The sequence below is a fragment of the Eublepharis macularius genome, chromosome 2 (genome assembly GCF_028583425.1).
Source record: "Eublepharis macularius isolate TG4126 chromosome 2, MPM_Emac_v1.0, whole genome shotgun sequence".
Lineage (NCBI taxonomy): Eukaryota > Metazoa > Chordata > Lepidosauria > Squamata > Eublepharidae > Eublepharis > Eublepharis macularius.
In genome coordinates this window covers 192,679,697-192,695,144 of record NC_072791.1, presented here as the reverse complement: position 1 = coordinate 192,695,144, position 15,448 = coordinate 192,679,697, and the positions used below count along the sequence as shown (strand labels likewise).

Sequence of the window (15,448 nt, the reverse complement as noted above, 5' to 3'; positions counted from 1 at the left end):
TCAAACGTGTTGATATGTATGCTGTCATCCTAACCCATGTCCCTCCTGAGCACATTCTCTGGATTGAAACCTTAAGCAAATGAGAATGGTTGCCTGAGGATAAAAGTAGACTATGTATACTAAACTACAAAGTACAAGTCATTATCAGTAACATTTGTATTTTTCAGAGTTTTGCTTTAAATGTTAATTCCATGTTGAATCATTGTTTCAGGTCCTGGTATCCCCATTTCTACTCTTTATGACAACAGATACAACAGAGGTATCTTTTACTGTGTACAGTTGTGTGTCTTGTTGATAGTCTTAAGGTTGAAATCCAATACACATTTACTTTAGAGTGCATCCCAGTCAACTGTAGGACTTACATCCAAGTAAACTTACATACAGTTGGGCTGTAAACCATATAAAATAAAAACATGAAGATTTCACTCATATATAGTTCTGATTGTGTTTGTGGTTTCAAGTACATTTTGGCCGTCGTCACACGGGCATCTCTTCCGTTAAATTTACAGCATATAGCGTCCTACCTGTTATCGGCAGAGTAACGTTTCTTTGGGTCACCTAACGGCTCTTTGCGCCACCAGCTGTCCACACTGAAGCACTCTGTTCTGTTCTCTCTAACTGCGCAGAAGCAGCTCCTCCCCCCCTTTTTATTATTCTGACGTTTAATTCCGCTATAACAGAATAACAGCATATAAACATTCCGTTAGAGCAAAACATTACGACCCTTTTGTTTTTCCAACTTTGAAATTATATAAATAGCCCTTTGCCCGCAGAAAACTCCCTGTCTAGCGTGATCCCCATCGCTGACGACTCTGCCACGGCGATTGAGTCATTTTTACTTCAGCAGAAAGTTTGCATTGTGTTATGTCGTTATAGCGTTATAAGGACATAATAAAATTAAAAAAGGGGAGTCGCAGGAAGAAATGGATTCTGGGATTGAAGGGAGGGCATAGGACGTTGCGAGGCGAAATACATCGAGGTGAGGCATTCACACTGAGGCACAAAATAGCGCGACTATCAAGCACAAAGCAGAAGAGAGAAAATCGCTACAGTGTTGGAATAAGGTGGGTGTTTGCCGGGAAATAGCGCCATTTTAGCGCTAAATAAAAGCCCGTGTGATGACGGCCTTTATTTTCATTACAGTATACATTTTATTCAGACTTTTTAAAAACAAGGTTTCAAAAAAGTTTTGAAACATATCAAAAACTTTTTTAAAACACAAGTTTTAAAAGTCTTTCTTACCCACTCTCTTTTCCACTGCTTATACTATTTAGTTAGTTTTATAGTAATCAGCACTAGGGATGTGCAATTCGGGTTTCTGATTCGGGTTTTTAACTCGAATTGGGCCCCATTTGTCAAGATTCAGGATTCCCAAGGCAAAGCTTTCCAAAGTGATTGGTATCGCTTTGGGCAAAGCGGCAGCAACTGGGCGCGCAGCACTTTTATGGCTGCTGCTTTTTTCCTCCCATGGGGGCAAAAAGCAGTGGGGCGGGAAGTTTGAAAGCCACCCTTTACATGCCGCTTTGATGCACACTCCCATCACCTGAAGCAAGTGGTACGGCATTTGAAACTTAAAGCTCCCCTTTCTGTGTCGCTTTCAAATGCCCCGCTGCTTTCTTCACCCAATGCAAGAGGGAGCCTCCTCCCCCTCACATTGGGTGAAGAAAATGCCAGGGCATTTGAGCTTCAGTGTACTCCAAATCTGGCATACTTCTTTTGTCTCCCGTATTCACAGTGCAACCCAGTGTAGAGCTAGTCCAGTTTAAGCCTGTTGAAGTCAGTAGACAGATTGGTTTAACTCTGCACAGTATTGCACTTTTAGCTATCTAGCATACCTCCAGAAAATAAACCACTTATTTCACAACAGATTGTCGTAAATTTTCAGCTATTTCCTGTTCTTTTTAAAGCTGGAAATGTTTGAAACACAAGGGTATTTTCCCCCTGTGTGTGTGTTTCATTATTCATAGAACCAGGAAGTGGTTTTTCCAGTATGCAGCTGAATCGGGGAGTCCAAAATAGTTTAACAGTTACTACTATAATCTAGCTATAAAGATTGTAATATATGCTTTGTTATTCATATGCCTGCACATTTGGTCCTGGAACTGGTTAAGGATGTGTATGTGTAGACTCTATTTCACATGATCCACAGTACAATCTTAAATGGAGTTACACCTTCTAAGTCTATTGATTTCAGTGAATTTAGAAGGGTATAATGTCAGTATCCTCCTTAACTTTTCAAAACCTTTTCAGTTGTTAATCAGTTGCTAATCTTTTTAGCAGCAGTCAAGAGTTTTCTGCATCCCAGTTCCTCCATATAACACACCTCTTTTGTTAATTAAGCCCTTGTAGGTCCTGTTGCAAGTGTCAGCAATGTTTAATGGTTATTGCAGGGCTCAGTAGCCTTCCATAATTAAAGAAACAAACTGCATCAAAATTCAGCACAGGAGATCAACAAAGTTTATTTGCATAAATGAAAATATCCAGTTTAACATTAATGATAATTGACACGTTGCTTGATAATCCATAACGTTTCCACAGCCCAAACATGGATTGTTGTAAGTCCTGTATTAGCAAGTAACATAGAGATGGTCTCACAATAAACATTAGTGTGATTGTTTTACTGCATTGGTATAAATCTGCACATGGTTCACACTTGGATTACGGGCAGTGGCCAACTATTCACCTCTGTCATTTGTCTTTCTGTATAGTATCGCTAAGAAGCCCTTCAGTTCCGTAAAAATCTTTTCATGCCATCCCATTGACATATTACTACTACTACTACTAATAATAATAATAACATTTGACTTATATACCGCCCTTCAGGACAACTTAATGCCCACTCAGAGCGGTTTACAAAGTATGTCATTATTATCCCTATAACAAACACCCTGTGAGGTGGGTGGGGCTGAGAGAGTTCCAGAGAGCTGTGACTGACCCAAGGTCACCCAGCTGGCTTCAAGTGGAGGAGTGGGGAATCAAACCCGGCTCTCCAGATTAGAGTCCTGCTCTCTTAACCACTACACAAAACTGGTTATTCCACCATTCCATCTACCCCTCCAATATACCTTAACTTAAATATTTCATTTTCTTTTCTAAAGAGCCATATCCGGCTGAGTATTGAGCCACATTTGGACCCCTCTCCTATTGTAACTCCAAAAAAGTTTTAATCCTGGAACAAGTTTTCTGTTCTTCTCTGAGGAAGAGAAGTCTCTGTTGTTTGTTCAAAATCCACACAGCTGTTTGCTATTATAAATATGGTCTCAGTATTACAAACGTGGCTTTAATAGATTTAAGTTTCATTCTATATTCATGTCTGTTTGCACAAAAAATAGATGACAGCTTGTAAATGAGGAGGATCTGTGAAAGAGAAATATATTACTAATCTAGACATGTCTTTTATGTAGAGATTAAAGTTTTGGAAGCCAATAAGCAACTGGAATTGAATCTGCAGAGAATCAGCATGCCTTTAGAGGAAATTAACAAACTTGAAGTGGATGGTTTTAGTAAGTACCCTGTTTCCTTCTCACTTTATATTATGGTTGAAAATAGGTAAGTGGGCAATACATGGTAGGAACTTTATAGGTTACCTTGAGGTTGCTGTAAAAGTCACTTCCTATCATAGTGTAAGCCAAAGTCATGCATCCCAGAACACTGGGCAAGATTTTGGAAAAGCCACAGGGAATGGCAGTGCTGTCTTCTTCCTATGTTCAGAGAAGACAGATGATGTTTTCTGTATATGGCTTCATTTACTCACTGCAAGATTTTAATGGGCTACAACATGGTTTCCAGTCAGCCCTTGATTCAGTCCCATTTGAGACTTGAAAATGCTATGAACTAGCTATCAAAATGTGGACCAGGACTTCATTAGTGGTTTGTCTATTTTGTATGGGTTTATTTATTTATTTTATTCGATTTATACCCCGCCCTCCCCACAAATGGGCTCAGGGCGGCTAACAACATTAAAATACATTAAAATCACAAAAACATAAAATCAACAATAATTTTTTAAAAACCATTAAAATAGTCCAGGAGCAGGCTATTTAGACAAATATTGGGAGTCCGTATACAGGCATAGCAGATGGCTGAGGGCAGCCTCAGAAGAAGTGGTGGTCTTAGATGGAAGAAGGAGGACACCCACTGGCACTCAGCCAAAGGCCCAGTGGAACAGCTCTGTTTTACAGGCCCTGCAGAACTGTAACAGGTCCCGCAGGGCCTGGATCTCCAGTGGGAGAGTGTTCCACCAGGCCGGGGCCAGGGCAGAAAAAGCCCTGGCCCTGGTTGAGGCCAGACGGATGTCCTTCGGGCCAGGGACCACCAGGAGTGGCTTGTCTGCAGAGCGCAACACCCTGCAGGGGACGTAATGGAAGAGGCGGTCCCGCAGGTATGCAGGTCCCAGTCCATGAAGGGCTTTAAACACCAAGGTTAACACCTTTCCTCCCAGGAACTCACAACTGGGGATGAGCATTTGGATATACCTACGCTGAAATTAAACTCAAAATTAGCAGTTTCAAATTGGCTCGGGGATATCCAGAAATGACCCAGATCATTCCTAGAATTCTGAGAGTAATGAAAATTCATCACCTGAAATTTTGAGAGTGTTTTCGTTTTATGGAAGCACAGGAGTGGCAAGTGAGAGAGAAGAAGATGGCCTGGCAAACAGCAGTTAGTTAGCCTTTCCATCCCTTTAAATTTTAAGGTGATGAGAAGCCCCTCAACAGCTGATACTGCCTAACTACTGATAGTGTGGTAGAAGGGAGGCCAGGTCTACTGCCATTGGAAATAGTGAGGCCATTATTTCCTATGGGGACTAGAGTGGCCAGGTCTGCCCATAGGAAATAATGGCTCCATTATTTCCTATGGGTAGACTTGATCTCTCTACAGACCATAGGAAATAATGTCCTAATTAATGGCCAGTAGACCACCTATCCTCTGTCTGTTTGTTAGGACTAGCATCCTCTGTCTTCCTCCCTGCTGCCTATAAGGATGTGGGTGGGGGAGAGATGGGGGGGGGGGAATGAATTTTTTGGATCAGATAAAAAAAACCAAATGGTAAAGTGGGTCTGGAAACTTTGGAATAATGAAAAGCATGCCTTCCCCAAAATCTGGATCTGTAATTAACACAATTTTTTTTTAAGGGCGCATTTTTACTCACAACAACTCTTTGAGATACGTTAGGCTGAGAGGGAGTAACTGAACCAACGGTGAGATAACGGGCTTCATGGCAGAGTAGGTCTCCCATATCAAAGTCCAACGCTCTAACCACTTCTCCACTTTGCAAGGCTCTCCCTTGCTGCAAACTGCACTGATTTCCTGTATTTGCTTTAGTTGAAAAGCTTGAACCTTGCTTTCACCTTTGGCAAAACAGGTGGCTCAATCCTTCCTTTAATTAGCCTTCCTTCAGTGGATGAGCCAGTTAAGTTCAAGGAAGGGTCCTTAGAATGGAGGAAGACTTCAAACTTGAGCCAAAAGAAAAGGTGGAGCACAAATATTTTAATTAATAAATTAATAAACGTTGTTCAGTTCAGTGGTAGGATAGAGGTAGGATCTACCCCTTATCTGTCTCACAAATGTAAAAGTAGATAATTTTATTTGAAATATCATAGCTTGTATAAGAATGATGAATTTTATTAGAGATAGTTAAAATAGATTGTCAATTTTCATGCTTCTGCCCATCAGTTAGCAACAGTGTTTTCCAAGGTCAGGTCGGAGAGACTAAATCAAACACACTCACAAAGTTAAACTATGCCTATTTTTATATGTCAATACAATAAACTGAACAGAGCATACTCTATAAAGAAATTGCCATTGCTCTTCAGGCAATTAGCAACTGCTTTGGACCTTTGGTCCTTGTCTAGCCCAATACTGTTACTCCTTTAGGAGTGTATATATTATGGGGGGTGGGTGGGTAGTGGTAGCTTTAATTTCAAGACAACATTTTTTTAATTTAATTTCCAATAGCTTTTGATGGTAGACCTTGGCACATTTTGCCATTTGTGGCAGTGGGGGGTTCATATCTTCATGTCTCCATTATAGTTTTTAACTCTGTTGGTAGAAACTCAGTGCCTTGAGTAAAATACTTTGTGCCACTGTGCCACAGTGATCCAATATTGTGTAGGGTTTAAACTGTTAAACTTGGGTCTTGGAAATTCACATTCGAATCCCCATTTTGCCATAGAAACTCACTGACTAGCCTGAGGACAGTCATTATCTCTCTCAGCCTGATATACTTCACAGGGTTGTTGTGGAGAAGGGTAGAATGATATTGTAGATGATTTTGGTTGTCATTGGGAAGCAAAGTGGGGTATAAGTATGTAACTAAATAAAATAATGATATAATAATAATAACTACGCTTATATATCGCTCTTCTAGACAGATGAACGCCTCAACCAGAGCGGTGAAAAAGTATTATTATTATCTCCACAATATAGCGGGGAGCAGGGGCTGAGAGAAGTGGCTTACCCAAGGCCACCTCCTGATGGCTCACCAGAGAAAAACACTTGAGTTCAAGTACAGGAAAGTGTAGTTACCATCCAGCTTGGAGTCTAAGGAAACCAAAAAGTGTAAATGAGACATAAATTGGATTATTTGGGACTGTATCATGCAATCTTTATGCTGCATGGAGCTGTCATTTTGTTTTGAGAAATTCTGGCCATAACATATTAATGGCTGTACTAATAGTTAATTGGTAGATAATCAGTACAGTTTACCATGATCCCTATAACATTTTTAAGCTTATCATTGAGTTAATGAGGCTATCCTTATTTATTTAAGGTGTGAGTAAATAGACTTTTTGTCTGTTTACTATGATCAGACATGTACTTAAAAACAAGAATTACTTATATCATAAAGAGTTACCAAAATTATAGCAATTCTGATTTTTACCTCATGAATCCTGCTGGTAATTAATATTTATCTTGCATATAATTAGTATTCATTTTACAAGAGCCAATTATAGAGGGGTTTAATTGTTACCATCAATAATTTATTTTATAATATATCTTTTCTATTAGCATTTTGGTACAAGATGATTCTGCCTCCAAGGTTTGATAAATCCAAGAAGTATCCTCTTCTCATACAGGTGTATGTAAAATTTTCTTTAGACTGTTTTTACATAACTTTTCTGTCAGATAAATTATTACAATGACATCTCTGCCAATTATAGCAATGGCTAGGTAGGTCATTAAGACAGATAAAAGTTTTCAAACTACATGCTATGTGGGAGATCTGTGACTGAAATCCCTTCGGCACGGGCCAATTTTGCCGGTTCAGTTCCCATACTGCAGCATTTTTTTAAATGACCATCTGCATCCAATATGCCGCCAGGTGTAGTCACTCCAGCTACTGTGCGGCTTTTCCACGGCTTTCCTGGGAACACTTATACCCCAACTTTAACAAAAAAAATCTATTTTCCATTCTGCTGTTTCACCGTGCACATTCTTTATCCCGTCTTTTAGCGTTTTACCCTCTTCTGGCCACCTCCCAGCTTTTGCCATCCCACTTCATTGTGACTGACCTGTTGTCTGTCTAGCCACCCCTTCCCCTCCTTTCCATTCCTCTCCATTTTCCTTTCCACTCGTTTTTAAAATTTTTAATCCAGTGTAGGATCGGAGCACAAATGTGTTGAGAGAGAGAAATCCAGGAAATAGATTGATCCAGCATTCCAGCAATGCATCGATTCATTGTGTATACAAAAAAAAAAAGGAATGGAAAACAGGAAAGGGCGGGGTCTGTGATGTCACTGATGATGAAAGTGCCATCCCAACACATTTGAACATGGTGCAGACTAAAAAGAACAGCACCACACTGACCAAACATGAGAGGTGCAACAGGGCCCAGACAAGATTATTCCATTGACTTTCAGCTTCTGGGATAGTGAGGAGTTATGTCCCCAGTGCAGGAGGGGCTTGGATCTCACAACATTTACTTTAAAAGGAGGTACGGAGGAGGCAGTGGCCACATTGGGCCATCGTGTTGGGAAATGGGCTTTTAAGTCTTTCTGCCTGTATCATTTCCCCAGTAGAAACCGGGCCCCTTAAACTGTTAATATGTCCAGTAGGGGAAAAGACTGCTAAGTAAGAGGATACCTTAGCAGAACGAATAGCATTTCTCTCAAGAATACTGTAGGGAACGGAATACTCTTCTATGGTGTTTCAGTCCCAATCCAAATAGTTTCCCAGCCTCCGTGGCTACAGTTTAACAAAATAAACATTTGAAGATCCAGTCACAGATCTTCCACAGAATGTGAAATTTGACCCTCACAGAGGAAACAAAAAGGAGTTCAAAAAGGAGATGGGGATGAAGTTTGAATATAGTTTCATAACTTCAATAGAAAATACTACAGCAATTTCCAAAATTTGCATTCTTACGGTTCTTGGTAGCTATGGGAATAATTGGTCTTGGAGTACTTTTACCTTTTCTGAATTTGCTTATATTCCTCTTAAAAGCACAGTCATAGTTTGGGTGGGGGCAGTTGTGGGATTAACTTTGTTACTATATGCTGAGGGGGTGCATATGGTCAGAAAGACCTTGCAACTAAAATAAAGAAAACCACAGCTTTATATTATGAGGACAAACTAAAGGGGAACATCCCAAAAAAGTGCTTCTAAGTGTCTTTTTAAAAAAAGCTCCTTAGGAGTCCAATGTATTTTTAGCCTCCCAGTGCCCCTCTTCAGAGGATTCTAGAAAAGCCACATAGAAAACTTCTCCCCACTCCCAATTTTCTAAGTGCTTTTCTAGAAAGCCTTTAGAAGGAAGGAAGGAAGGAAGGAAAGAAACTAATTGGGTAAGAGGAACTGTGGAGCTGGAGTCAGCTGAGGGGCAGAGAAATGCTTTTCAGCTTGCAGAGAAGAGATAATTGACTCATCATTTTCTGAAATACATGAAATGTTTCTGTTCCATCTCAACTCAGGCACAGCAACATCTGATTCTTACTGTCTCAGCAACAGCCACCAACTTGAAGTCAACATTACCTGGTACAGAACTGAGAGTAGAAACTGGCCATGAGCTTTTTTCTAACACATTGTAGAGTGCTAGTTGTCCATTCTTATCCATGTCTTTCCTCATCAGCCTCTCAAGTGTCAAGGACAATGAGATATGGAACAAGGAAGACTTTAAAAGCATATGGTCTACTTGCCTAGTGGCAGACCTGCATTCACTCCCAAACCTAGTTTCCACACTTCCTTCAGGAGATCTAGAGTGGGAGATAAAGGCAGTGTCAGACATCCAGAAACATTTAAATTGCACAACACAATGGCATTGCTCTATAGTGTGATGCTGTATAGTGGAGCCAATGACCCCCATCTCAGTGATGAACTTCAGATAAGGAGGTTTTCAACCAGATTCCAGTCTTGTTCATACATCTTTGGAAAAGTACATAATAGTAATAATAATATTTGATTTATCTACCGCCCTTCAGGACAACTTGATGCCCACTCAGAGCGGTTTACAAAGCATGCTATTATTATCCCCACAACAATCACCCTGGGAGGTGGGTGGGGCTGAGAGAGCTCCTAGAAGTTATGACTGACCCAAGGTCTCCCAGCTGGCTTCAAGTGGAGGAGTGGGGAATCAAACCTGGTTCTCCAGATTAGAGTCCTGTGTTTTTAACCACTACATCAAACTGGTTCTCCTATGACTCTCATATGACTCTGTGACTCATAAACAGATGTCTCTGTAGAGCAAGGGAGCAAGAGATGTACATATGTAATTTCCTGAAGAAGTATGCATTCCCTAGTCTTTCTCCTTTGCAAAGGCTAAATGCTTAGAATGTTTACAGTTTTCTTCTAGGTGTTTACATTAACTAGTGCCAACCTATTAATATGGAAGGCACTCTTTTGGGTAAAAAAAAAATCCCTTTTTGCATTTCTGTCAATCAAATATGGAGATTTCCATATCTAAAGAAATGACACATGGCAAAACATCATAGAATTTTATGACCATGGAGTATCTAGAAAGATGAAGATAATATGAAAAGGTGTGCTTAAGGGTGAACTTTAATTATTTAGTTTCAAGTGGGTAGCTGTGTTGGTCTTCAATAGAAGAGCAGGACTTGCGTCTAGTAGCACCTTAAAGACCAACAAGATTTTCAGGATATACACTTTTGAGAGTCAAGCTCCTTTCATCAGCCATAGCTTGAGTCTCGAAAGCTTCTACCCTTGAAATTTTGTTGGTCTTTAAGGCTCTACTGGACTTGAGTCTTGCCCTGTAGTGCCCTGTTGTTACTACCTTTTGATTTTAAAAAGAGGGTTCATGCTGGTATCAGACTCTGAACTTCCATGAATATTTACTGTAGGTATGGAGGACCCTGCAGTCAAAATGTGAAACATACTTTTGGCATTACTTGGATAACCTATCTTGCAAGCAAAGAAGGGATTGTGGTGGCCCTTGTGGATGGCAGAGGAACAGCCTTCCAGGGTGATAAGATGTTGTATGCAGTCTATCGCAAACTTGGGGTTCATGAAGTTAATGATCAAATCACAGCAGTAAGGTAAGGTTTTCTGTGATCACATTTTGAACATTTGCAAAGTGAGCCACAGTCTTCCGTCAGTGTCTGAGCATGAATTTTTCAAACATCTCAGACCATTTATTTTGGAGGACAATAATGTGTGCAGGTTTTTTTCCCCAGAGCAATAAACTGCTATTATGGAACCAAAAGGCAACCTTATTGCATATCAAAAATACCCATTTTAATAAAATCACCTCTCAGTGGTCTGCTAAACTGGTTATGGGGAGATTTCATTGTAACAGAATACCAGATGTATGATCAGCAAAAGAGAAAATGAGGTATGATGGTAAAAGGGCAATCATGTTAGCCTGTTGTAGAATACTCAGAGCCTTCGGGCATCATAGGATTGCCAAATCTATTGTGTGATGTTCTGTAGACAGGAGGAGGAGGCTCTGATCAAATAGGCTTGCATGTGAACGCTCAGGCTATATTTTTAACATGCCTCTACACTGTTTGTTTTTTCATTTTATTTTTTGCCAATCTTTCGAGCGCTGTTTTCAGCACTCATAACCATGTGGTTTTCAGAACCTCGGTGTAGGCATAAGCATATTAGGAAGGACATTTGTATTGATGTTCCAGGGGACTTTGTGACATTCAAAATAGCGCATGGTACAGATTGGTGCATGGGCAGTGGCTTAAAATGTATGAAATGCGTCAGGGCTTGACAAGCAATGTAGATTCTGAGTGGCAGAACCAAGAATAGAGCCCATAAAGCCTTATCCTCTCACGCCCTTTGCTCCAGGATAGCACTACATCTCTATGGGCTCCCTCTTATCTCTTCCATCCTGTTCCTGCTGACTGAGTCTTCCATTTCCTCCTTGTGCAAGGGTGATGTTGGTTTTAACGGCTTTTTATTTTTAAAGCAAAGATTGAAGTGGATTAGAGATTTTGCCATGCTGGCTTTGCTGCTATCACTTGTTTACCTCTGCACAGAGCAACAAGAGCGCTGCTTGCTTTACCATAAAAGCTATGAATTAGTTTGTATTGCCCTAAAGTGTCCAGAGATAACAGCAGCCTTGGCACAGAGCAGTATCAAGCTTCTCTTCTTTTGGCAGTCTGCAGAGAAAATCTACATGAAGAATGGCTAGGAATGGCAAAAAAATTATTGCAATACTGCCATCCTCCAAATTCTGCTCCACCCCCCCACCTCAACCGAGATGCAGGGTGGGGGGCGTGTTTGCAGGCGGCCCCGCAAATGGGGAGGTGTGCATCTGACTTTAGGCCCCTTTACCCCTTTTATCCTCCAGCCATTCTGTGGCTGCACTGTGGCACCAGGAAAAGTGAAGAGTAGCACACATGGTGATAAGTGGCAAAGAAAGCTTTGGGGCAGGGTCTTCAAATTTACTGCAGGTATGGAGGTGAAGTTCACATTCTGAGTGGTCACTAGAATGGGTTATTTACTTACTTCATTTATAGTCCGCCATTCTTGTTGAGACTCAAGGTAGATTACACAGTCTAAAACAATGCAATAAGAACAGTACAAACAACAGTGAATGAATCTCGCTTACAAATTTAGAGAACTGTGCACTATAAACAGTATAACAAATAACGTTCCGGTACAATATGTACAAGCAACGTGCAACAGAGCTGGATTGCAAAGACAAGAGAAAACTGTAATTAAAACTGTGTGATCTGTATACAGAACAAAGCAGTGAAAAGTTCCTAAAAATTCGTATTTGTTGGCTGGCCTCCTCCACAACTGCAAGCCCAGAGGCTGGGAATTCAGAAGAATAATGTTGCTTAAATAGAAATGTGCTGAATCAAACAAGTCTGTTTGTAGTTGTGGCCAAATCCCCTCCCAGTCTGAACTGCCCACTTTGCTGCACTGGCTTGTGCGTGGGCTTCTCATCTGCGGGAATGTCCTGCTGACGAGGTTCCTGGTGTGGAAATTGCCCTGTTTATTTTCTTGCCATTTGGCTTCCTCTAGCAAGAGTATTTTAAACTACTGGCAAGGGCACAGAAAACAGCCCTTGACCTACTTGATCCTTTCCCTCATTTCCTCCATTTTCTTGCTGCTGTTTCTCAGATTCCTTTCTGATCACTTCCCCTTGCTTATTTTTTTAATATATATTTTATTAGGGTGGTTGAAGAGGCTGTGTCAGATAGAAATCCCTGAACACTTACTTTTACCTGTTAGCATGGCTCTGTTCGGATACAGCAACGGGGGTCACAGTAGGGATCCTCCCACACACTCCGTTCTCTTCAACCATTTTGCTTTTCTAAGCTTTTCACTAGATTCTGTTCAGGCAGTATTCATTTTCCACATTCTTTGGCATCCCTTTGGTACCACATTATGTTTTTCTCTTTATTGATTACATTTGCCTCTTTCTCTCGCCCTTGGAATAGCACAGAACAGTATTTTAGCCTCACTAACTCTGCAAGGTAGGTTTGACTGAGAGATGGTGGACTTGATCAAAGCCGCTCATTAAGTTTTATAGCTGAGCCGGGTTCCAACATAATAATCCAATGTTAAGCATGTTGAAGTAAAGTAAAACGATTTTATTTAGTGAGGCTTATTCCCAGGTAATTATGTATAAAATTGTAGTCTTAGTTTCTCACATCCAAGCCTAACACCAATAGCAAACATAGAACCCGCCTCCAGATATGACTTTTCGTAATTCATAATTTTCACAATGTGCTGTTTCATAAAAAAGAAGAAAGTCACTTATGTAACCCCCCCCCAAATATTTTGATAAAGTTATTTTCAATTCCTGCATTTTTGAAGTAACAGTTTATTTTATTTTTTTCCAACAGAAAGTTTATAGACATGGGATTTATTGATGAGAAAAGAGTAGCCATATGGGGATGGGTAAGTATACTGCCTTTATATTCTTGTTTTCTCTAACAATCTCAGGTATTTGGTTTATATGGTCCAAAACCAGCTGTTCCTACACAAAATTCAGTGAAGTTCATGGAGGTTGTGCTTGGAGATCCTTGCCACTGCATCCCAGTTCTTTCTCTAAGGGATCTAGCATGATCCATCCTATCACATGACCAGGATGTCTGCAAAAATGAAGAGTTGCATCAGCCACCAATCACTTCAGTGCTCAGTATTTCCTACTCTTTGTTTTCCCAGTGAGGTTTCTCCATGTTTGCGTATAAAGGGGAGGCTCAGAGGAGGAACATAAGGGAGGCCCTTTTCACGCAGCCTTTGTAAACAGTTTTGGCTGCTGGTTGCTAGTGGATTTTTGTGCCATTTCAGACACAACCAGTTTGGCTGCAGGTTGCTAACTTTTTTTTTTTTTTGCTTTTTCATGCAAGGCTGCTTGTGTTCCATTTGCAATGTGAGGTTGAGCCATCTTTTTAAAAAACTTTCCCCCCTCATTTTCAGGTTTTCAGTGCACTACTGTTTGAAGTGTCCATAGCACTTCCAATAGTGCCATCTTTTTTATTTTCCAGCCAAATTCCAGCATATTTTTTTTTAAAACATATATACATTCGCTTTCTAGTGTTGTATTAATAAATGCAGCAGGTTCTCTGAATTCCCAGCTTTCATTTAAAAAAAGTAAGTCTCTAGCCTTTGCAAAGATATGCCTAGAGACTTACTTTTTAAAAAGTGAAAGCTGGGAGTTCAGAGAACCCACTACACACATCATTGCAATGCTGTAGCACTATGCACTATAGTGATGTTTTGTGCTTTTCTTTAAAACTTGCAAAAGCCCTGGCGGTCCAGAGGAGGGGGGGGGTAGCCATTTCTGGCACCAGAAAAAGTGGCACAGCTTTACACAACGTCAGGTCAACAACTGGGTCAAAATGGAAATGGGGAAGGGGCCTGAGTCTCCAGCATAGCAGGTTCTTTCTGCTAAAGCTGGATAGCCCGATTTCATCAGATCTGAGAAGCTAAGCAGGGTCCACCTTAGTTAGTATTTGGATCCTGCTCCAGTGAAGACCAGGGTTGCAGAGGCAGGCAATGGCAAACCGCCTCTGTTAGTCTCTTGCCATGAAAACCCCACCAGGGGTCGCTATAAGTCAACTATGACTTGAGGGCAAAATTTCTTTTTCAAGATCCAATTTAAAAATGTGCGAACTCATGTCCATCACAGTGATTTTAAAATGCCCCCAGGGGCCTGATCCTTATTGGGCCCATAGCATAGAGCTCCCCCCATGCCTTTTCAAGTGCCAAAACAGCCATGGGCAGGCTGCACGTGCACACACCCCATGGCTGTTTCATCACTTGGAAAAGTGTGGGATGGGGGGAAAGAGCCCCACTCCACCGGCCCAATCAGGATCAGGCTCTCGTGGCATTTTACAATCACTTTAAAATGGCAACAGCAAACCCAAGGTGGCCAGAAGCCCTCTGTCATATTTAGTTTGGCCTTAAGTATAGGATAAACAGTAGCTTGACAGGGAACTGAAAACAGGATGCCATACACAGCTAAAGAGTTTGTAAACTAAACTGGGATGCCAGCTAATGATTCCTTGATTCTGTCCAGTATTTTCCTGTTTATAAATGTTGGTTAGTCTCTGATGATCTGTCTAGATGGGTCTTAGTCTCCCTCTCTTCAACTGATTGCATTGTTCCGGGGAGGGGGCTTTCTATTAAGCCCTCTTTTCCCTGTGTTTCTTCTTGGTCCAGATTCCAATGGGGGAGGCTCATCCAGGAACATAATACAAGACAAATGCCCAGAGCGAAAGTGTTTTTTTAAATGGAGGAAATTTTATCTGAGTACTTACAAACAAGTATTTTTAAGTGCTTTGGCTGCTGGACAATGTTGATATAACTGTATACAAGAGAATGGGATTCAGTAATCCTTTGTATTCTGATGTAAGACATAATAACTGGGATGGAGTAGGTGATGAATAAACTGAATTTTCTCATTCCATTCTGTCCCAAAAGTTCAGGACAGCTGGTACATATTAAACACACACACACAAAACTCACAGTTTAGTGTCCAATGGAGTTCCAGTTTTGCCTTTCTGCCTTTCTCCCCTTTCTTCTCATC

At 40.8% G+C, this 15,448-nt stretch overlaps 1 protein-coding gene across 1 annotated transcript in view; it reads left to right on the top strand.

The window, feature by feature from the left end:
* Positions 1–15,448, top strand: part of FAP (fibroblast activation protein alpha) — an 88,350-nt gene that overhangs the window by 58,393 nt on the left and 14,509 nt on the right. Inside the window, exons 17-21 of the mRNA XM_054971380.1 lie at positions 212–259; positions 3,405–3,503; positions 7,012–7,081; positions 10,293–10,487; positions 13,260–13,314. Of these exons, the coding sequence (XP_054827355.1) occupies positions 212–259; positions 3,405–3,503; positions 7,012–7,081; positions 10,293–10,487; positions 13,260–13,314 (467 nt within the window). The remainder of the gene's footprint in view (positions 1–211; positions 260–3,404; positions 3,504–7,011; positions 7,082–10,292; positions 10,488–13,259; positions 13,315–15,448) is intronic.